The sequence below is a fragment of the Camponotus floridanus genome, unplaced genomic scaffold (assembly GCF_003227725.1).
Source record: "Camponotus floridanus strain SB8 unplaced genomic scaffold, Cflo_v7.5 scaffold1, whole genome shotgun sequence".
NCBI classification, from domain to species: domain Eukaryota; kingdom Metazoa; phylum Arthropoda; class Insecta; order Hymenoptera; family Formicidae; genus Camponotus; species Camponotus floridanus.
The window spans coordinates 5,131,447-5,155,483 of NW_020229214.1; the positions used below are offsets into that span (position 1 = coordinate 5,131,447).

At 39.5% G+C, this 24,037-nt stretch overlaps 1 protein-coding gene across 2 annotated transcripts in view; it reads right to left on the reverse strand.

Annotated features, from left to right (window-relative positions):
* Positions 1 to 764: 764 nt before the first annotated feature.
* The window catches only part of LOC105256499 (semaphorin-5A), a 96,747-nt gene continuing 73,474 nt past the window's right edge, over positions 765 to 24,037 (reverse strand). Inside the window, exons 3-15 of one of the 2 annotated variants that reach the window (XM_011266447.3) lie at positions 23,103 to 23,199; positions 7,154 to 7,361; positions 6,730 to 6,935; positions 5,893 to 5,992; positions 5,128 to 5,327; positions 4,129 to 4,614; positions 3,607 to 3,895; positions 3,070 to 3,436; positions 2,784 to 2,863; positions 2,358 to 2,675; positions 1,740 to 2,148; positions 1,360 to 1,565; positions 765 to 1,263 (exon numbers count right to left, since the gene is read on the reverse strand). In XM_011266447.3, the coding sequence (XP_011264749.2) occupies positions 1,060 to 1,263; positions 1,360 to 1,565; positions 1,740 to 2,148; positions 2,358 to 2,675; positions 2,784 to 2,863; positions 3,070 to 3,436; positions 3,607 to 3,895; positions 4,129 to 4,614; positions 5,128 to 5,327; positions 5,893 to 5,992; positions 6,730 to 6,935; positions 7,154 to 7,361; positions 23,103 to 23,199 (3,170 nt within the window). In that variant the 3' untranslated portion in view covers positions 765 to 1,059. The remainder of the gene's footprint in view (positions 1,264 to 1,359; positions 1,566 to 1,739; positions 2,149 to 2,357; positions 2,676 to 2,783; positions 2,864 to 3,069; positions 3,437 to 3,606; positions 3,896 to 4,128; positions 4,615 to 5,127; positions 5,328 to 5,892; positions 5,993 to 6,729; positions 6,936 to 7,153; positions 7,362 to 23,102; positions 23,200 to 24,037) is intronic. The other variant, XM_025406368.1, reaches the window with a different exon arrangement.

Consider the following 24,037-nt stretch of genomic DNA (forward strand, 5'->3'; position numbering starts at 1 on the left):
CAAAACATTATAATTAAGTTAGTTTTCATTAAGATCATTTCGTAATTTTACATAAACCATAAAATATCTAGTAAAATATTCATTTTTCGATTATCCTACCTTAATACTTTTATGTACAAAATAATGAGAGGAATCAATTGCTGTAAAGAAAACACATAATTATTTCGAAGAAAAAATATGTAATTTGCAATTAACAATTCCATATTTTTTCTTAAAAACAACTGTGTTTTTCCTTTACACCAATTGATTCCTCTCATTATTTTGTACATAAAAGTATTAAGGATAATCGAAAAATAAATATTTTACTAGATATTTTACGGTTTATGTAAAATTAAGATATTATTTCAAGCCTCATAACTCGCAAAGTACTCAATGAAATACTTATAGTGTTTTGAAAAGCTCTTGAGATAAGCTACAAGAATCCTATCTTAAAAAGTAAATAATAAAAAATAGGGGGTTTTTTAAAAAAATTGAAGGTGGCCTTCATGTGACCTTCAAACAACTTTTCAAGATAAAATCAATGATACCATCTTATGTCCCCCTTCAAGCCATACAACTTTTGTCTGAAACATTTTTTTCTACAATCAAAATTAAAAAAGTTATTCGGGGTCATCGATTAAAATGACAAATGTATACCTGTACAACAATCTCAAATTTTTTTGCGCCGTTAATCGCAGCATTGTCGCTAACTTTCGAACGCGCTAGAGAATATGTATATCACTAATCTTAATATTAAGAATATAGTCTTGTCGACAGGCGCTCTTTTGATCGATTATCTCGTCGCCTTAATTTAATTAAGTAGATATACTCTTCCTATAACGTGGAAGTCCGTCGAGTCCTCGAGTCATACATGCGTCACTTTTAACATCAATCGAACGCTAATCGATCAATAAAAATGCAGTTGCCAAATGCGAGAATAAATTAACATTCGGGGTCAGAGCAACGTTATATATGACTCACCATAGAAATAAATCACACGAGGATCACACTACTGATCGGAAAGACCAGAGCACAAATTAAACGACGCACTATTTGCACGATTCCATGTGGATGGCTCGTTCAGTAGTACTTGTCCTGATCAAGATCGGCACGAATATGTTGTTGGCCGTGACTGTTACGCTTTAGGGTAGCAGATTCATAATCGAGACTCTTCGGATATAGTTTGGGACTACCAAGACCGTTAACATTGGGATTATTCTTACCACGTAGAGTCCCGTTTCCGTTGGTGCTACCCGAAAAGCTAGGTTGTCGCTTTGCGTTCACCTGTAAAAATTAACTCCTTTTGAGTATTCATGTCAAGGATATTTAGAGTTATTATGCTCAAATATCCAGACGAGTGCGCTCCTTCAATTCTTTTACCTCTTTCAATGGCACAGTGACGTAAGGATTTTGTTTGCTGATATAATGCGGATTTCCTGGCAGGCGCGGTTTGCGTCGTTTCAAATAGAAGAAACACAGAACCGCGGTTAATGTCAGGCCGATGACAAAACCGATTACACAGCTGCCTACTACTGCACCCACCGTAACGCTTGAGTTCTCCACGCTTGAAGGCAAAGCGTTTACATCTGGAAAAACATGTCCAATAATACTTCAATATAAAAATACTTCAATATAACTTCAATACATCAATAAAATTTTTATATTTTAGAAATATCGTAGAGAAATATAAAGATAACGTATATTTTTATAATTTTTTTTATATATCGTTATAGATTTTTTAAACTTTCCAATAAACTCACCGTTGTCCATGCAGTCTGGAAGGCAATCGCGTGTCTCGCGAGTCGGCCCTTCGCACATGCCGGATCCATGTTGTAGGCATGCTCGTTTTCGGTGTTGTTGATGGTCACCATCACACGGGGTCCAACGTGACCACGTGTCCCAACCGACCAGTGATTCGCAACTGGCCATTTCGCAAGTCTCCCTATCCAATCGAGGACCGTTGCAGCTCTCCGGACCGAGGCACTCTCTCGTCCTAGTACGTATACCGATGCCACAGGTTGCCGAGCATTCGGACCACTCTGTCCAACATGACCATTGCCCTTCCACTGTGCTGCCACTGCCTGCATTCACGTGGCACGGATGCGGGTTGCAGATTCTACTCTGTGCAGAGAGACCACCTTCGCATGGTGGCGATTCGCATTGCCTTACCTGTAAAAACATAGAATATATGCTTTCGTATTTAGATGTAATAACAATGGTCTAAATTTGATATACCTTAATAATTGCATTAATAATTTATTAGTTTAAATAAAATTTTTATAATTTAATCAAAGATAAATCAAACAATAATTTCATAAAATACCATTACTATGTTTATATGTTGGAAGACATCAACAACTGTGACAAATAATACTTACTCTATGCTGGGTACCTCGCCCGCAAGAACGATCGCATGAACCCCAGGAAGACCATTCGCTCCAGCCGCTCTCATTGATGGATTCCGCATCTTTTCCTCTCTGGCAAGATCCATCATTTCGACAATAGCGTTCTTCTTCCTTAGCAAGTTGCACTCGTACGCTTGACGGATCATCCGTCTGTGCGCGACAACTGAATCGGAAACGTTTCTCCAGATAGCCCGTATTAACGCTCTGCAAACTGGCATTTACTGCTAACCAGGGAGTCCATCCAGAATACCGTCTCGTTTCAGTGCATTCGTGAGTGTTACATTCTTCAAGCTAAAAAATTCGCTTTCGTCAAACAATTTCTACTTGATATATTTAAAAAAATTTAAAGCTATATCAGCGAATAAAGAAATATTTTTTCACCGAGACACCGAAACTTACCTGAAAATCGCATCCAGGGCATTCAACGCCACCTTTCTTTGGCGATGGGTTGTCGCAGGTCCTCTTTCTAATACGTACCCCTATAAAATGTAATTTGTTAATTTTTTAAACTTTCATGTTATGAAAGAGCATAAATTATAAATTACATTAATATTATTTTAAATAATGCAACTATCTAAAGAATATCGAGAAATCTGTAATTCTTCAAAATATTTTGTTAATAACTTTTTAGTTTCTTACATTGTATGGATATTATTATATAATTATGCTGCTATAAGATACTCACCGCCATTGCATGGTCGCGAACACGCAAGCCAGGGTCCCCAGGTTGACCACTGTCCGTTCTGAGGCGGCGGGGTGACTTTAGTGGGAACAGGACAAGGTGGCAGATCGATGCACATAGTATCATCGTGGTCATAACCAACGCAAACGCGCCCGCCGAACGCAGGAGCTGGATTTGTGCAAGTTCGTCGCCGACTTTTCATCGCGAAACCGCAAGTCTGAGTGCAGGCTGAATATGCTGACCAAGCGGTCCATTCGCCGTGAACGGTGCAATTTGTTACTCTGATGCGCGCACCCGTGCAGCTCTCGCCACCGTGCTGCGGCGGAGGATTGTTGCATTCTCTGGTCTGACACTGGCACGTGTCAATCTTCTGTAGAACGGATTTTAAACGTTATTTTCGATAGAAACAATGCTTGTGAAAGATAGTACAGATACTTCAAAGCTCCATTCGGTTATGTCAAACGTCAATGAACTGTCATTCGATCTTATTTTAAACGAGACTAAAGATATCCTCTATGTATCTGATGAGTGAACACCAACCTCCGCGTATTCGCTATGCGAGTGAGAGTGAGCGTGACCGTGTCCGGATAATTGTTCCTCTGTACCGTGTTGACAGGGCGACCAAGAACTCCACGCGCTCCAGCCTCCGTCGACAGGATCGGTGAGCACCGGGCATTTGGTGACCTCCTGATGCCAATGATTCGCGAGATAATTCTGTTTCGGTGCTTGCGCACACTTCATGAGGTGCTCGTTCCATCCACAATACGGCTCCTGGGCATTCAGGCACGCTTGACGGCTCCGATGACGATAACATTGAACTGCTGGTATACTAAATGGCGGAAGATATTATGATGCGGTTTAAGCAAAGCATTTAAAAAGCACACATGTTTATTACATATACTATATTAAGGCTCAAATGATGTCTCTATTTCTTTTGAACGTGATTCATAATCGATTTACGTTATCTATATTTACAATAATATGCACGTAACATCAATCACGTTTGAAATATAAACGGAGACAGTTAAATTTTCAATTCTACCATCTATAAGAAATGTTTACCGTAAGAGGCCAATTTCCATGCCGACGTAGAGGCTCTGCGTGTCCTTGAGGAATTGCAACGTCATCGATGGCGAGGGCAAAGGCCCCCAAACCTCGACGATGCACGTTTCCTGCGTTCTAGGCAGAACGGAGATCTTCTTGATCAGTCCGGCCGCCGTGGCGACGTAGAGGACCGTCACGCTACGGTGCAGTTTAGTCGGCGTCACGTCCACCGCGATATGGGTGAATCGCTCGAGGGTCGCGGTGTGCAGCGGACCCAGCATCGTGCTCTGGACCGCCTCGTCCATCAACTGGTACTGCTGATTATCCATGATCTGATGCGACGCGGTGCTGGACAGAGGGCCGCAGCGTTGTCGATTATGATGCGCGACCGGCCTCCTTTCCCAGGCGGCGCCCGCATTTTCCTGATACTTAAAAGGCCCGTTAAAACTAGCGACGATCGCCGACATGTTGTACGCGCAGATCGCCGAGCCTGCGATGCCGTTACTGTGGTGGGAGAAAAAAAGGAAAAAAAAGAATTCCATTAAAGTCGATCGCTTGACCGGGAAAGAAATTGCAGCCTTCATGTTCAAAAAACATTCCAGTGTTATCAAGCATGAAGAACTGGAGTAAAACTTCGATAAACTTTGAATATTAAAAAAATGTTAAACATATTATAATTGGCGTAAATTTCTGCATGTAAAAATCTAATAAATTGCATAGATTACAAAATAAAACTGTTGATTCACAATTTACATTAACTCATAAGATTATATTAAATAATTAAATTTTAATTACTCACTTAAAATTAATTCGATCATTTTAAACTGTAATTTTAATGAATGTGATGCTGGTTAATCTGCAACTTGCGTCAAGTGCAAAATAAAATTCGTTTCGCGAAATCGCATAATCAATTTGTCATTTACCGTCTCTTGCATCTCCCTGGAGTTTGTGCACAGACATAAACATAGATGACAATTAATGCATCAGCGAATTAATCGCTGAATGATAAGTACTTACATAGGAGTGGTGAAGGTCGCGTAAATGATTCCTTCTTCCGGATGATAAACCGCGCCTTGAATCTCATCGTAATAGAATGGAAATTCGCCGGGAAGGGAGCAATTCAAACGGGCTTTACTGAAGGTCGTCCATACGTCCTTCATCATAATCTGTCCACCTCGATCATTTTTGCAAACCCTCGCTATCCTCGAGTATATTTTCTGCAATCGTATATCACAACGTAATATCAAGATGATGGATTAAAGTAAATTTTGCCTAGACAAAGATCAATTACAATGCATTATCGTCGTATTGATCTCTTTAATCAAACAGAAAATTCTTAGTAAATTTTGTAACAATATCTCAAAATCATCTTTCAAACTTTGTGTCGTTCAAGTAGCGTTTAACAAATTAATCCAATCATGTTGAAGCGGAGTTTAACCCCGCGCTTGCGATCAAGATAGCATCGCTCGGATGCGGAATATTTTATTAAAGCTATTCCCCTAGGCAGCAATTTGAGCGGCGATAGGTTGAGAAAATGATAAACATCGCGCGAACTAAGATCACGATTGCCGGAGATGATATTTTTCTGCCGCGGGAGAGAAAAATCCGCGATGCGACGCTCGTTTCGACAAACACCGTAAGCGGCTAATTATATACGCCTGACGCAAGTCAGTGAAGACGAGATCGCTAATCGTCTGCGAGAAACGGCTCCTCGCGTGTCTCGCTGAATGATGGAAAACACGTCACGCCGGATTTGCTCTCTGTTCACGGAATCGATCTTACCTTGCCGCAGTTGATGTACTCAACGGCGGATTCGCGAAATAGAAAGTACACGTGATCTTCCGTCTCGAAGCTGCCGACGAACTGCGGGTCATTCAGCCATCTAAAAGGAAAGCGCAAGCTTGAGAGAAACCATGATCTCGGAACGATAAATATCGCGCGATAAATAAGATTAAACATGCAATATAGCATATAATTGGACAATGATAGCATATAATCTCTCATTTATCCTTTAAAAAAATCTTAATGGAATATTTATAAAAATTAAGATTATTGTTAATTAAAATTGTTAACTTGCATTTTATTACTGTTATTTTATCCTTTAATATCGCACAAATAAAAATTATAACAAATAATAACAGAAATATTAACTTGTCGTTTCTTCAAAATAGCCTTCAAAATCAATTACCCTATCAGGCCCTATCAATCATCGGATTAAGATCCAATAAAACTATAATATAATTATGGAACGAGCTTGAAAATATCCGAAAAATGAGACTTTTAGTCAAGAACAATTATGGAAATATTTACAAATATTCTAAAATCTCAGTGACAATTAAAAAAAAAAATTTCTTCAAGAACACTAAGAGTATGTGAGACAATATTGAAAATAAAAGAAGGCTATTTTGAAAAATCTAAAATTGAACATTTTTAATTTTAATTTAATTTTTTAATTTAATATTTGTCAATTTTTAATTTTCATGATATTAAAGCACATAATATAATAGTAATAAAATATAATTTTGTAATATTAATATGTGTTTTTTGTTCATTAAAATAATCTCTTTCCTGTTTCTATAAGCGATGCAATACTTTTGAGCGATACTGTATAAAACTTACTTGGAATCGTATTGTCGTGTCCTGAGATTCGGTGACGCCAACGTTCTGTAGATCGCAGAATCGGCTCCGGAGAAGTCGGTCGACCCGCCGGCGAAGAGGCCGCCGGAAGGACCTCTCGAGAGAAGCGCCGTGACGTTCGCATGCGGTGAATAAGGACACATGGCCACACCCGCCATCTCGCTGGTCACGCTCGTTATATTCTCGATCTGCGATCATAATTGCTACCGTAAAAAACTACGCCCGCAATCTCCCGTTACCGTTCACATCGAGCATAATGTCGCGCCTAATGACGGTAATCTGATCTTATTGACATCGTCCGATGTGAGGACAGCCGCGACGATGCGAGGAAAAAAAATAACACGGAGCTCGTTATTACGGACGAGATGTCCGAATCCGATCGGACGAATTCCTTTCGAAGACGTACCTCTCGCCAGGCGCACCACGGACTGAAGGCGTAAGTGCCGCAGGTGAAGAGGCTCTTGCCGTTGCTGAGGAGCACCTTGACGTAATTACGACAATCCTCGACGCTCTGGCCCTTATTCTGACAGGTGTTGACCTTGTCCTCCGGCGCGGACCACGTGGCGTGCTCCAGGTCCGTAAGCGACGTCAGCGTCAAGCGGTACAAATTATCTCTGAAAAGACACACTTTATTTACATCTCCGTCATCGCGTGCTCTCCGCGTGTCGTTAAGCGCGTCCCATACGCGAAGCCAGACGCTATTAACCCATTAAAAGTCCACTGACGTCGCCGAGACGTCGCCGTGCTGTCTCCGCTTGTCGCTTCTGTGACATTTTTGGTAGCGACATCCGTCAAACTTTCTTGGACACTTGTCAACCAGCCTTCTTTACGATCGAATGAAATAAATCAATCTAGAATTCTATCTAGAATCGGAAATGCAGTTTCTCGAAACAAAAGTCGTAGCTTTAATGGACCTCCATAAGAGGCTCTCGCGACCTGGACTCAACTTTCGCAACCTTGGATGGGTTTCATTGAAATTACTAGATCGCCTCATTGAAAATCACGTAGCGACCGATAATAAGGATTGTTGTTGGCAATATTTCTCTTTCAATGCATATTTCAATTTTAAATCAAGGAAGAATAGCTGTGACGACGACGATTTCCCTCGTAGAAATGACACACGCATCATCATCGTATTCAACGATGGTCGCCGCAAAATGATGCTGCCTCTCTCCGAGAGATATCTATGCGCGAACGTTCGCTCGCGATCCCCGATGCCGACTGTATTCATGAATTCCTCGAGCGACGGTACGCTTGATTGCGCCACTCCAATTATATCCGCTAATAAACACGCATCGTATTCTGCATCTAAATGAGAGTGCATTTACAAGCAATATCGGTGCTCGCGATATTGCTTATCACATTAACACGATTCGTGAGAAAAACCTCTAATCCTTTTATATCTTAAGTGCATCGCGATATTTTTCGCTATTTATTGCTGCAGATAAGACGGTTTAATATTGTAAACAATTGAGACATAAGCGATTAGATTAACGAATAATTATTTCTTTCAGTCTAACTTTTATCATTTATTTGCACAAGTATTGACACAAAGTTATATAGATATATATCTCACATATCAGTTACTTCTCTTTCAAATAAACTTAACCTTAGGTCTTTAAAATTTAGAAATTCAATAGCATAATTCTTTATATATCAAATTTCTTCACATACTCTCTCTCTTTCTTTTTCTTTTTTGAATACAAAATATCTTAACGAATATTTAAAAAAATCTACATAAACACTTTAAATGCATAAAAGAAGAAAACTGGATTAGCGATTTATAAGAGTAGAAGTCTAAGACATCCTTAACGAAGAACCGATCTGAGAGAGAGAAAGGTGGTTTCATGCAAAAGATGCGTGCGACTACCTTCCGCGGAATGCGACCGTTCACGAAAGGTGAGGTGACGTGAGGCAAGATGGTCGGTAAATAAAAAAGAAGAAAAGAAACGTCGGAGAAGAGCGTCTCTCGTTCTCTGTGTATTCACTTCGCGGGGTGTTGCAGCGGTTCGCGGCACGATCTCGTCGAGGTACTCGCGTGAGACACTCGTGGCAGTCACGGAGGCGTACTCGGGTTTGACAGCGACTTCGAGGAGCCCTCGAAAACTCCTCGGACGACATTCCACGGCAGCCCACTTGACTCAGATGCGACTCATATACTCACGCATACGTTCACGACGTACTTTGCCGTCGAGTACGCGAGATCGAGAGATCACTCGGTGAACATGTTCCATATGTAATCGATAGATTAAACTTTTCCTACGTAAAATCAGATTCAATCCAACCCTCTCTCAAGGGAATCTTTGAATAGATCTCCTTGAGATACATAGACCTTTTTTCCTTTAAAATTCCCTTGGAGAATTTTTTTATACTAGTTTTATGTTAGTTATAGTAAAGAACTATTATAAAAAATTTATTTATTCAAGTGTTTAAAAATTCAAGTTATCGAACTAAGAAAAAAAAAAACTCCATCATGATGCAATTTTCATTTAGTTTTCATATGTACATGTAAAATAGCTCGGTGCCGGAGGACTATCGCAATATCGATCGCCTCGAGATAAACTTGATAAATAAATTATCGATTTATAAACGATAACGAAGATATGGTACATGCGGAATTATCCTGTCTCTTTTCGAGGCGAGGAGAACGGATCATGACAAGAACAGGAAATATAATATAGATTATTGATGGATTCGATTGGACTCGATTCTCGCTCGTGTTCCTCTAACCAGCAATTTTTTTTCTTCGCTTCAGTAATAATTCGTAATGAAAAAAAAAATAAACAAAATTCTTTGCGTATAAACGATATCTAAACTATCAGATGTCGAATTAATTACAGTCTTAAAATTAATTCTCGAATATTGTATATATCAAAATCTTCCCACTGACATTGTAATATATGTAGTTTAATTAAAAGCTGTATCTATGTGTCTATGTAAAATATATAAATTTTGATTTATTTGACAGATAAGAATTCGAGGACGGAAGACGCTGTTACACGTATAAAATCTTGCCTCCAACAACCTTTTCGCTTTCTGACATTGCAATCTGCGATCCTCGTTCTTCAAGGGACACCGCTTTCGCACGCATATATCGTCAATCGGAAATACAAATGCTCGAGTATTTCTTCATTGGACGTGTCGATAATTACGTACTCAATATTCCGCACAGACCTTTTGTCAAATCGATGGACTTAATTTATTCATGATTATTGCGTTGCAGCTTGCAATCTATCGCGCTTTAGCTTCGACATGCATGCATAACAGTCGTCTTGCGTCTTGTTCGATGCTCCGGGTCACATTTCGCGCCATTCATTAAACTCCCCTATCAATCCCATTCAATCGCTTGATCAATATTCTCGATCTCAGACAGAGATGCTTTAATGAATCCCTTTCTCTCCCGAATAATACAGAATAGCACTTTCTCTCCCCGAGAGTGTAATTTATAACAACGATACGCTTATCAGTAATAAATATTGAAATATTAAAATATCATTAAAATGTTTTATACTCGAGAGTAAAGAAAATATTTATATTATTTACTTGTGCACACTGAGAAAAATCATTTGATTGTACCAACAAGATGTATCTGATAGAAGGCATTTTAATTAAGAATTTCTAGCTATCACGATAAGACTCGATTTTTTATAACTAGAACGTTTAATAGACTTTACTATGAGTATTTGGTTAATATTTTTTAGTTGGATCTATAAAACTTGACATGGACATAGTGATGCCATTTTCTTTTAAATTTAGTATCATTAGCAAGAAAATTTGGTAAATTTAACAGGAAGAAATTAATCATTTTCATCTGATAATTCCTAGAGGAATTCTGATTCGTTCATTTTCCAACAGACGTACCAGTTGAATCTACCAAATTTCTAATTAATGCAGCCAGATTTTTTCAATGCAATCTTTTATAAATCTTGATTTTTGAAAGTCCTAAATCTTCATCTTCGATGACATTTTCAACTTTGCATATTTCTCCAGAGCACGGAAACACCCTGTATAACGATTCGTATTCCGCGACACGAAACCCTTTCCCTTCTTTCAAGCACCGGCTGTTTCGAGAGCGACCCGGCAACGAAGCATAAACGGCGCCTACGTGGGCGCCCGCGTCGCGGCACCGTGATACTTCGGACCAGGTAATTATTATTTAAGTGGAGTACAAGCGCGGGCAGGGCGACGGTTATGCATGCCAATTAATAAGCCGGCACCGTCGCTCTATCTATGTATATCGGCAACCTACGTGAGGCAATCGTGTAATACCTCGTGGACCGGGACACTCTCGCCAAAGGGATATGTTCTCGTTCGCGTCTTTGGCGACACCACAAGGCCGTCAGGCGCGGCAAGAGTGAATTATATCACGCGGAAAAGAAGCCGGGGTCTCCTTCCAAGTCGAACGAGGGAGATTGTTCCTCGTGAAACAAAGTGTTACGTGTCCGCGAATATGAAACGCGGTCTTCGAGATGCAGTTAGTATTCTCGATAAGCGACAAGTGCTCCTTGTCATCGTCAAGCGCCAGAGAGGAGCAGGGTCGTTTCCATTGTTCGCGTAATTCTCGAAATGATCCTTGTTTTTAGTTTCTTTTTTTTTTATGAAAGAAACTTCGTTAATGGATTTTTTTTCAGCACTTGGCCGCTGCGACTTTTCTTTTTCCCTTATTGAAGATACGGCCAGACTGCAATCAATTTTGTATTACATTGCTATATCACGTGCAACGGGATTCGCGCGGACCCAATTTTACGGTAACGGTGCGGTTGGATATCGCACCGAGTTTTACGGGCGTCAATCAATGTCTCTCATATTTTCTTGTTAGAACATGGGATCCCGCGTGCGAAGTAGGCGGGCAGTAAAGCGAACCGATGTTACTGTCGTCGTATGACACGCTGAGACACCTCGATCGCGAGGACGTAAACGAGATACAAGTTGGTATTGTCATACGCATCGTTTATTCCGAGAGTGGCGCGCGACTGGTTTCGCAATATAAATGTATTTAAATAGGATGCGAATATAAATAATGTTCATATATCTATCTCGACAAGATCGCCAAAGCTCTCGACTTATACCACTTTCAAGATAAATGACTCGTATATCGGGCGACGTGTGAAATATAATGGTGATCTAATAAACGTGAAATCTTCTTTTCTTCGTCAAAAAAGAAAAGCGGCGGAAAAATAAGAGTAATTAAAATAATTTCTTCGTGATGCGTCTTTCTAACTTATGTTAAAACAATCATGGAAAATTTTATTCGAAAATTTTCGTCGACAGAAATGCGGCTCCGCTTCTCGTTTAAATTCCTCGCATCTTGATATCTCTTGTCTCCGAGAGAGAGAAGAGTTTTGTTATCGTTTTAATCCCACGGATAAATCTAAGTGAGTCGTGAACGTAAGTAGGTAGGTACATAGCTCCGTATGTTGTTTATTGGCCGAGTGGCCACATTGAAACAGATTACTTCCTGCTCAGTGGACAAATACCTCTTCGGCCCCCTCCTCTCGTAGACGAGCACGATGATGATGGTCGTGCCATCGTACTGTGTGTACGCGACCGTAATTCGCGCCTTGAGAAAATTATGAGGCGGGAGAGAGAAAGGGGCTTCCAGTTCCAGTTGTTTCATAATAATCGACTCATTATGCGACGTGACAACCGCGGAGGATGAACATGCGCGATGGCTCCTGCGACGATTAACTTCGAGCACGGTTACCCGATCGATTTTCCATGCGCCCTCGTTTCGCTCCCGTCAATCCTGCGTCCCGTTTGAAGTCCCTCTCGCGATATTGAAAGAATCTCATTCTGCTGCAAAATATTGAAATTTATTCGCCGTCAAGCGATTTAAATTAAGTAATAAATGCGGCACATACAACTTTTTATTATATATTACTCAAACTTTATCTATGTATACAGCTTCATAAATCAATAAAAGACACTATAATGCCCGCTATAAAATATATACATGATATAAAGTACGATGATATGCAAGTAATTTAATTGTTTTGCAATTAATGTAAATTTTACAAATATTGGGCGCACGACGACGATATTTTACATTGTTATTTTGTGTTATATATTTATTCATTAATACATTTATATTAATTAGCGCTGTATTTTACGTAGATTAAAGAGCTACTTAATCAGTGTGTAAGTACAAGGCAAATCGAAATCGGCTTAATGTAGTTTGTGTACTTTCCAATATGTGTACGTGTGTGCGGTACACAAGTTAAGGATGCTGTTTGCCGATAAATCGCAACTCGATTCGAGGAAATGCTAATTGCCGCGAATACACCATCGCGATAAAATCGCCCGCGAAACCTGCAAGTGCGAGGAAATATTACGCGATAAGTAACTGGATAATAAAGCGGTTTCTACTTTTAGCTCGCTCATAAAATATCGAAGCAATCCGAGACCGTCTAAGTAATGTCAACCATCTCTCCGGTAGGATAATTTCGGTCATGATACTTAATTCGTGTTACGATCCGTGTTAATTAAGATGAGATACTTTAACAATGTTCTCAACCATTGAAACAATCCATGAAATAGACGCACCTTTTCTTCTGATGAAGGTATGAAACTTTATCCGCTATCTTGTTAAGATCTAAAGAGAAAGATCAACTTTCATCTTGATTTATTTTATATACAGGGTGTTTCATTTTAATTTCTCCAGGCAAATATTTCGGAAAATAATGAAAATTCGAAAAAATGTTTCAGACAAAAGTTGTATGATTTCGAGGGGGACATAAAATGGTGCCATTAGTGTTTGACCTTGAAGAGTCACGTGAAGATCACCTCCAACTTTTTAAAGAAAACCGCCTAACTTTTTATTGCATATTCTTGCAGTTCATCTCGAGAACTTTCTAAAACACTATAATTAAGTTTTCATTAAATACTTTCCGAGTTATGAGGCTTGAAATCATTTCTTAATTTTACATAAACCGTAAAATAGATAGATGAGAGGAATCAATTGGTGTAAAGAAAACACACAGTTGTTTCGAAGAAAAAATATGTAATTTGCAATTAACAGTCTGAAACATTTTTTTCGAATTTTCATTATTTTCCGAATATTTGTCTGGGGATATTATAATGAAACACCTTGTACATCAGATATCGAAATAATTATTACGTAATGATTGTCAAGTATTGATGTCAAGTATTGATTGACAGTAATTAAATTTTATATGCAATCTACGAAAATTATGATCACATATAAAAATATGATAAAGATGAGATATTAATTATTGGAGATAGAAAAAATTAATTACATAATGTGAGAGAGGGCAAGGCACGTTTGTTTGGATAAATAAATCTGAATTACATTTGCATAGCTGTACTATTACATTAAATATTAAAATTTCAATCAGATAGTAGGGCATATCAGAAATCGATAAGCTTACTTAAGGTTCTGATTAAGTTCAAATATCAAGTGATCTCCAAGGTGGTTGGTAGCTATCGATGAGAAACTCTCGTCATTCCAAGTTTTCCGAGATTACGAAGTTAAGCGTAAGCTCATGTTGAGTATCGATATACGCCAGGTCGCGAGCAATCTACGGAATTTCTGCAAGTTTTTCCGAGGCATCGCAAAGAATGCCAAGACGCGATTGCGACGCGGACTTAACTAATGTCCGACTAAAAAGATTACGTACAGGCGATACATCACCTGAGGTAGAAATATCGAGTAGACCTAGCAAGGCGACCCAGCAGCGATAAATATAATTATTTACGACGAGCTAGATGCCTGTCGCACGCGTCCTCGCATAAACCTCTTTTTATCGCGTGATACGAAAAAGGTTGCCCTCGAGACGACCACCGACCCAGGTACGGTCGCCAATCCATCGATACGCCTCTCTATTACCTGTCAGCGGCCGAGAGAGCGCTCGATAAGCTTCGGGACGGAATGACGTCAGGATTGGCGCATACGGGAATTAAGTAGGAATGCAAATCGTGGCGCCGAGCGAGCGAGCGAGTGGCAGGAGCGAGTGCACGTATGCACGTGCTCGGTATGCATTTATGGAAAGCGCGATTGAGGGGTGCCGGAGGGAACGAGCTGGAAACGTGCACAGCTACAACGGCGAGTGAATGGGATCGAAGAGGGCGAGTCGAATTTTAAATTTCAGATACGCGCTGAATAACTTCTGTTCGTCCTAATCTCTTTTAAATAAATACATCTCGCTTTATGCAAATGTATAATATTCTGAGAACTTTAATATAATCTCTTTTTTATTCATACGCGTATTTACATTTATATTACATTTCATTTCCAATTTTTATTTACAATTCCCAGCTTTAAAATTGGGGCCAATTTAAAAAAAATTCTCGTCGTGCTTTTTAATTTTTATATTAATTTGTCGAAGTCGATGCATTTTTCTCATTGTTGCTTGTAATCCTTGAAAAGGACTCGAATGCACTTCAATGCAATATCTCGAAGGATCGCGAAAATCCGTGGGCCGCGTTGCGGCCCACAGTTACACATGCCGCCAGGCCCGCATAGATAAGAACACATATTTTTATCGATCGCAACGAATGGACGCGAATTTCAGTCGTGAAATCAGGTTGATGTTATCAGCGATACCCATGAGTAGTGGTTCACCGCGCTCTTGGGATCCATGCGCGTTCTGCCATCGTATATGCATAAAATCCCGTGAAATATTCGGCGTAATATATTACGCTGCTAAAAACTAAAAATATATTTTACGAGTATATAGGGACATTTAATCATACGCACATAAATATCACAAGATACCTACATCGAGAAAATTTATAATTTAGTGTGACTCAAGAATATATATAACTCAGAAAATATTTTATGCACAAAATATACGTTTATATTACGAGGAATATATGAGTTTAAGATCACACAATCATGATATTAATATTGGGTACAATTTTAATTTAGTGAATATTATTAATTAAAAATTTACAACAAAAAATCATAGACGATATTATTAAGGATTTCACTGTATTTTGTTCTCGATCAAAAGTAGGTTTATAGCCCTTTTCCATTATTCTCGATCTTATGAAAGCTTCGGAGAGAGAGTAATGAGTGGTAATATTAACCTGCCCTCGTTTTACGCACAAGTCCGTTCTCCTCGGGCTTCGAAGGACAAGTACAAAATTGGACGTCTGAAGAAGAGAACCCGCTCTCGGCACCGGGTCTCGATACCGGTAATCCTCCCGATATCGCAGACGTTCAATATTTGTCGAAGCCCCGCAGACGGAAAGACAGTCGTGCCTCTTCTCCTCTCTCCCTCTCGTCTCGCGAAAGAGTTAACAACAGCATCCGAGACGAGATCTCTCGCGATGCGAGACACGTCGAGCGCATCGAAAGTGCGGCGCGAGGCAGCGCGACGGGTTTCCTCGGCGGATCGTGACGCGATCGTCGCAGCGACGACTGGGCACATCGCGTGGAATAATAAATTCTATCGCCGTTTAGACGAGATCGTCGCTCGTGATCCCGAATCGGAATCTGTGATTTCGCCGCGTCGTGTAAACGTGAACGGCGTCGAAACGAGACCCGTCGTTATCCGTCCACTGTACCCTCGGCCCTTCCTCATTCGCCGCAGATATACGAGTCTTGTTATGGCTCGTTTTTCCCCAGCGAGAAAAAGCGAGCATCATCTCTCGGAGATAGAGAACCGGACGTCTTCCATGTGCTCGTAAATTGCTCCGAGGCCCTCTCTAATTCCGAAAACATAGCGGAAGAGAAGCTGAATAAGACACTCCCGTACCACTTTAACCACCATACGCATTATCCCGAGTATATTCGTCTAAACTGAGTTGATCCCGTATGCGCGATGACGAGTATATTCGTCCAAATATTTTCTTTGCTAATTCCTGAACGAAATTACTTAAAGAGGCCTGCGAAAATTTGGATTGAAAATTGAAAAAAGAGAAAATTCATGTAATAATTTTCCAATTTTTCATCTTTACAAAACTGTCCTGAAAGTACACAAATCGGTCTGAATAGTTTTGCTTAGAGGTTTTTAGGGTCGCTGATTACGATTCTGAAGTCAAAATCTCAAAATTCAAAATAGCGGTCAAGTACACGATTAAAAAAAACCGTAAAAACCCGTAATTACGGTCTTTTCTGACTTCAGATTCGTAATCTACGATCCTAGAAATCTTAGAAAATGATCGCGTTTACTTTGCAACCCTTTATGAAAAACTCGTGCATATTGATAACGTTAATTAAAGTCCGGGAAAACTCTTACGCAGGAGGGTTAATGAGTGGAATAACTTTCAAACGCGGACGTAGCCGTTTTTATTAAATGAGGTCGAATCTTTCAAAAATAAAGTTTCGTTCTTTTCAAGTATTTCTTTCTCCCATTGGGGAAGTACGTCGTTTTACAATTTAATTTTGAGCCAAAGATGAATATTCAGTAAGACGAATACTTAATTTTCCTTGGAATTACAAAGTAAGAAATAATATGTATCTTTCATATAAAAATGATTAATTTTAATATAATAAAAAAAAGAAACTTTTAATAAAGAGAATAAAGTTTAATATCTTATTTAAGTTCATGAAAAGCGTTTCACAACGCTCTCTTATTTGAAGAATGAGACTCTTATAGCCACTCTTATAATTAAAATATTTCATTCCTCTTGTCTAGTGAACGCGCAAACACTCTTTCGCGAAGAAATGAAACGTTATAAAATTACAAACACAACAGGACAACAACGAGAATATCGCAGATGCGCTGGAAAAAAAGCCCGTTTGGAAACATCGCCCCATGTTTTTCCTCGGTACAGAATTGACTCACGGAAGCTAGGGGCTCATCTATTATGCATCAAAGGTGACTCGAGCGAATACTTTTGCTCTACAGGTGAACAGCCTCTTACCCTTGCGGGACTATATTTCGCTGCGGCTGCAATATTACTCTGCGGCTATTCATTCGCGCGAGCATGTATAACAATTGCACAAGTAATCACAATTGATGGACGTAATCGAGCTAAATCGTAATGCGTATTTCACGCCCATTTTCCATCGCTGACCGGTCGTTGCGCGCGTTACATAAACCATGCGCATTCTGCGCGCGTAAACGCAGAGATATACGGCCTCTACGCACGATCACGGCTGACGGATAGCAAGCGAGGCGGCTATTGCGTATACGCACAGGACATTCTGGCGCCGCCTGTGACATTCTCTCCACTTTTCACCATCCCCTTGGTCCCCCTTGGCCCCCTCAAGCGCGTACCTTTTCCTTCCACTCGACCTTCCGAAACGACACGCGGTACCGTCCTGGAAACTCGGTGTGCTCGAAAAATCCCAACCCGTAATTATGCCTGATCCACATTATGCCCGAGTCGTGCGTGATGCAGTAAATGTCTCTGTTATTTCCTCACGCTTGCCTTTTTTCTTCTCTTTCTGCAATTCGAACCGCGACTTTTACTTCGCTCTAAATTTGGCAACTTGCTTTAAAGAGGTGAATTTAGAACAAGATATTAAAAGGAGATAAGGGTCAGGTGAAACAGATAAATGTGACGAAAAATTGAGAGAATACGATCTTTCCCCAATGCAATTCTCCAGCGTTATATATGCGTTTTACGTAATTCCACGCGAGATATCAAATGATTTTATTGAGGTATAATGTAACGTACTCTATGGTGGATACCCGGTGGATACTGTCAGCTGTTTCAAAATGCGCCCAATATTCACTCGCGGCCGCTGACAACCTCGCGCCACGTTGAAGGATACGTGGCCCGTTACCCTGCCACAGCATCTCCTTAGTAAGTAAGCAGTAATGCTTCGAGTGGAATAATAAAAGGAGGAGTGCAGATATGCGGCGTGCAAAAACGCGACGCCAAAATCAGGTTTCGTAGGCGTAACGGTAGGCCGGTGAGATCTCACGCGACAACCTGTAACGGCGGACACGTCGATTGACATCGTCCTATAAATAAGGCCGCTTATTTGCTACAAGATAAATCTCCCGGTAACGATTTGTCACGGGAGCGCGCGCGAGCGCGGGGAGGCTGCGAGATACGCGCGCGAAAATCTCCCGACTTTTCGAACCGGCGACGTGCATATATATGTTTATCCGCGCGAGATATCGCGGTGAAATCGTTTCGTCACACGTGCTGAAAAGAAATCTAGACGGAAATAAATTAGTCGTGTCGGTAGAGATAAGCGTTTCATTAAAATAATAATAATTTTCGCTCGCCAAGAATTTTCGTTCCCTTGTAAAATGTAATAAGATTTCTTTAATTTTAAGAGATCCGTGGAAAATATCAAGTTTAATTAAAAGCTAAAAATTCGCACGTATATATAAGATAATAAGTAAGAGGATTCTCGTATCTATTTTAAATTGCAAAAATATTGATAGAAGAGCTTGTGAAAGCTGAAAGATCCTGTATTGAAAATGTGCGCGTTTAGAAAATTTAATTAAATATATAACGGTGAAGACAGATAGGCGTATCTCTGCGGATTATAGTAAAATAAAGAGAAAGAAATTCGCTAGATCGCGGAAGAAAAATGTACGAGAAAATGTTCCTTCGCGGCCGAGTATCGATACGAAAACGACAGATAAAACTGGTAATATGGGGAGACGAGAATGGTATCACGCACACCTCGCACCTTCGAGCAACATCATAAATACGATACGACCACGTTAGCGGCCGTCTATGAAATTCCCGACACCTGCGACCGGCTGTCACGAGTAATCTCGCGCCGCATAAACCCGAAAACTTTTATCCACATCTCCGAGTACATCCCGTTTCCCGTTTGCAAACAAAACGAGAAACTCAGCGTGGCAGAAATAATCTCGCTGCGAGAAATTTCCCGATGAAATACTTTCCGTCCACGAGACACACGATGATATTTACCATCGTATATATCATCTCGCGTTCGTCGTTTTTCAGAATATATATCTGTGTAAAAGTTCAGAAGTCGAATAAAGGAAGCAAATATGGAAATGTGAATATTGAAAAAATATACGTACACGTTCTTTGAAAAGTTTGATTGAAATACGAATACGCTGCTACATCATTATTTATTCGCTATTATTCCAGCAAAAATAAAAAATAAATTAGCCAAGCTTTTCATATTTTTTGCAAGCTTGTAAGATATATATCTAAAAAAATTCCAGAAAAGAAATATTAATTATTTAAGTCTTTCACACATTTGTATTCGAAAATGGCAAAAAATCAATTTATTAAAATTAAGATCGCAAGACCTGTAATGCACGCACTTGCGGGCATTTTCCGTATTTTTTTGCGATCGGTATTTTGCAGAAATTGCACGGACGTGGCCACGCGTGGGTAGCGGCTAATAACTAACATTCTATTAATAGAAAGCGCACGGGGGCGTACTCCCTTTTCCATCGATCGATCGATCGATCGATCGGGGGCCGGCTTCGATCTCACGACACTCGTATCGTGCGTGTATGCACGATCGCACTTACTTCGCGTGGGTGGACTGCATTTTTTGCGCGAGACTTTGCACTGACTGGTCGGGCATATGCGCTCACAACTACATTAACAGTGCTAATTTTAAATCCATTAATCAGCTCGACTCGAATGTCATCCTGCAATCTGATAATGGAAGATTGCCGATCATATTTATTGCCGTGAAATTTATGTTCCGCGACGAATTAGAAATTCGATGTTAAATATTTCGACATTTAAATATCAAATCAAAATTCGACCGAAAATAATATCTCTTCTTTTAATTCAATGTTTATAGTAATAAAAATTATGAGTTTAAAAAGATCAAGCTGGAATATAATTTTCTGTTCGTCTGTAATCAAATTAAATCGCTTCACATCTTGCACATGTCGTCTGCTTGCAAATAAATGAGGAATCGAGAAAAGAAAGTCAACTCGCTCAATTAAATATAATTTGAAGGAATATTTTGAGCTTCTCTCGCTCCCGTGTTTCTTGTTTGTTGTTTGAAGAATACTTATATATTAACCACTTAAGTTAAATTAATCACTTAACTTGCTGTCAATCGCAAGATATAGATAAGACCTACCAGTCCCGCGAAACTAGTTTAGTATATAATTCAAGTATCCTCTCGAAGCTCGCGGGCGCGGGACAAAGTACGAGAGCAGCCTCGAAGAAACGTCTCCCCTTAGCCAAGGTTCATCGATCGAAATAACCGGTAGTAGCTCCCAGATCTTCGCCTGCTACTCAGTGTCTCCTACGTGAAATGATTCTCGATCGTTTTCGCCGATTGCCGGTCCCAATCTCGAGCCATTCGAGACGCGATAAAATGCCATATGTACGATTATTATTAATGACAGACGCATTAAGATATTTATTTATTTCGTGGGACAGGTATCGCCCACTTGATACGCAGGTCACTCAACACGCTCGTTTCCTCTTGCTCTCTTTTTCTGTGCTTTTTCTCTCTCTTTCTTCTCGTCAAATATACATATATCGAGCGTCATTTCCTGCTTATAATGAAGCGGTGTTTATCGGCTAGAGAAAGTATCGCAAAAAAGGTCCCGCCAGCCGTGGAAGCGCGCCATCAGTCTCGCCACCGTATAAGAGAGCCCGTATAATTTGTATAACATATAAGCGGTTCCCGAACCGATAGTTTCGTGGAGAAACGATCCCTGCTAACGCGATGTAACGAGAGCGACCGGCGGGCACGTCTCGCGTCATTCGATCCCGCCGCGAGTAAATGAATCGCGGGAGAAACGCGTTTACTTAAGCGCGGGCACGAATCGTGCCGGCAATGATTTTCCAAAGTAATTTCGCCGTCGTAGTTTCCCCCGTCATCTGCAACTCGATCCCACGCGGTGCGATTTAATTAGACGTAATAAGCTCGCGCCGTATCGCAAAAAGTAGAATAATCACGGTATCTCTCTCGAAATCGCAATATCCCGCGGTAATTATAATATATAAGCTGTAATCCGTCAATTAAGATTTCAAGAGGCACATTATGTCGATTACAATTTCAATGTCTTGCGAATCTTTAAAATCAATCGAGTAAAAAATTCGCGAAATTAGTCTTTAGGCAAAATTAGATGTCATGTAACGTAAGATTGTTGCGATAGGACTCAATTACGTTCGTCGCATCGTGAATTGGCGATCTTTCGACTTTTTCGATTTATCCAACATCGACGAGAGACGCGACGTTATTTTTTTCCTCTCTCGTTTTCCTCTCATCGCGAGTCATGTTGTGAAGCGACGAGGGAATTAAATCGACCAGACGCGAATCTCGTCTGGCTCGAAAATGGATCGGGGCCTTCGGGAGACCGCGTCGTATGTTAGGCAATTTGGCGAACTGCCAGGACATCTCGCTGAAAATCGCCAGACGAGGGAGTCAGCGCGTTTCTACCTTCAATGGGTCGTGTTGCATCTATGGCGTCGTCACGCGTCAAAGAGCGCGTCGACGTTTTATAACAGGGCGGTCCTAAACCAACGCGCGAAATGGCTCGCCTTTTCTTTCTCTTTTTCGTCTTCTATTTTATTTCCGTTCGCCACATCGCTCCCTGACGGTTTACTCCAAGTTTGCGTATAAAGAGCAGTCGAATGGAAGCTCTTGCATCGATTCGAGTCGAACTTTCCCTAAAGAAGGATATAGATGTTAAATATGTATTTTATACTTTGTTATTTCGATTCCTCATGTTGCAAAATAATCCAATTTTCGTGAAAATTAATCAATGTTGATGAAACTAATCTTAAATGTAAGTGAAACAAACCTTAGGATTACAATTATATAATGTGATTATAATTATAATTAATAATTATAAAATAATTATAAAATAATAATTATAAATATAATAATAAAAGATAAAAATAATAATAAAAATAATAATAAAAAATATAATAATAATTATAAAATATTAGGAAAGAAAAATCGATGTGATCATTAGTTTCTGATTTGTCTAAAATCATGATTATCGTATCAAAATGTGACAATCATACGCGATCGAATTTTTTTTTTCGAGGTAATCGAGAAGAGGTGATATTTATCGAAGGCAGTAGGTCGTCCGAGAATATCTTCTGATTAAATTCTGATCTCTGCGAAACACTTTCTAAAACTCGTTATTATCGAGAAGACTGGTTGGACTCCACTATTGAATCTGCGACTTTGGTTTTTCTAATATCCGTAGTTTCATAACAGTTTCGATTTTATTGCAAGAGGCTGACTTTTCGAGGAGCATGTTGGTTAATTTATTATTGTTATATCGAGATTCAAATTTGGAAATTTTTAACTCATCTAAATTCGTTGTAATGTGATTGCGTTGGAGAAACTCGTATCTAGCGATACGTTTATGTTCAGGTATCGGAAAACAGCTCAGGAAAACAGCTTTGTAAATATTTTCAAATTAAACAATGTTAATACACGCGCAGCTTCGAGTATCATAAGAGGATTAGCTCGGTAATGGAAGAAAAATATGCGACGTGAAAATACATACCGTGCACCAACAACGACTTGCTGCCGTGCCACATCGAAAAGCAGCTGAGAATAAGTCGTGACTCCTTCTTGTCGGAACATATTGGTGTCCGCTAAATCTGCAACAATATAATGAGATACAAGTTACTTAGGTGAAGCCAAAGACGTTATTATTGTTTGATGAAACCAAGATCGATGAATATTTTTTCCTTGAGAAATATTTTAATTTTAAAGATTTTCCCTTCGACTATCCAAGTTTCAATATTAAAATCATTAATATTCCATTCTTTCTTGTTAAACAGAACGCATATTTCAAAAAATCGTTATGCAAAATGTGATGAAGGGAAAATTATTAAATAATTACAATAGATATATACGGGTTTTCAATCCTCAACTTGGGAGGTGAGAACCGGTACACGAACAGGTGCGAAAAGTCGGTACAAGGTGTCATAATTATGGAATCGAGCGTGTCGAAAGCGGCTTTCTTTTTCGTGTGTTTACCGGTAGCAACTCGTAATTCAGCCTAGGCCAACACGGCCTAGATATGGGTGCCGCCAGAAGAATCTCCGTGCATCAGTTAAGCTCGAATGTATTAAGTCATAAGTCATAATATGCCAAGCCGGCACTATACATTTTTATAACATAAAGCATAATTATTTATTATGTTTTCTGTAAAAGTATCATTTATTTATATATTATTAATATAGATACACATTATTAAAAACTTTATTTAGTCTTTTTTACTTTAATATTAAAATATATTATTTTAAAATATAATATAATTTAAATATATCAAATTCAATGATTGAATTTTTGCGCGTATCATAAATTAAGATATAAAATTTAATAATTGTCAGAAAATAAAGTTGCTAATAAACGAATGAATAAATTATTCCTTATTATCCTGATTGCAATAGGATCATGTACATTCCTCAAGAAATTCTCTCGGCATTGTCA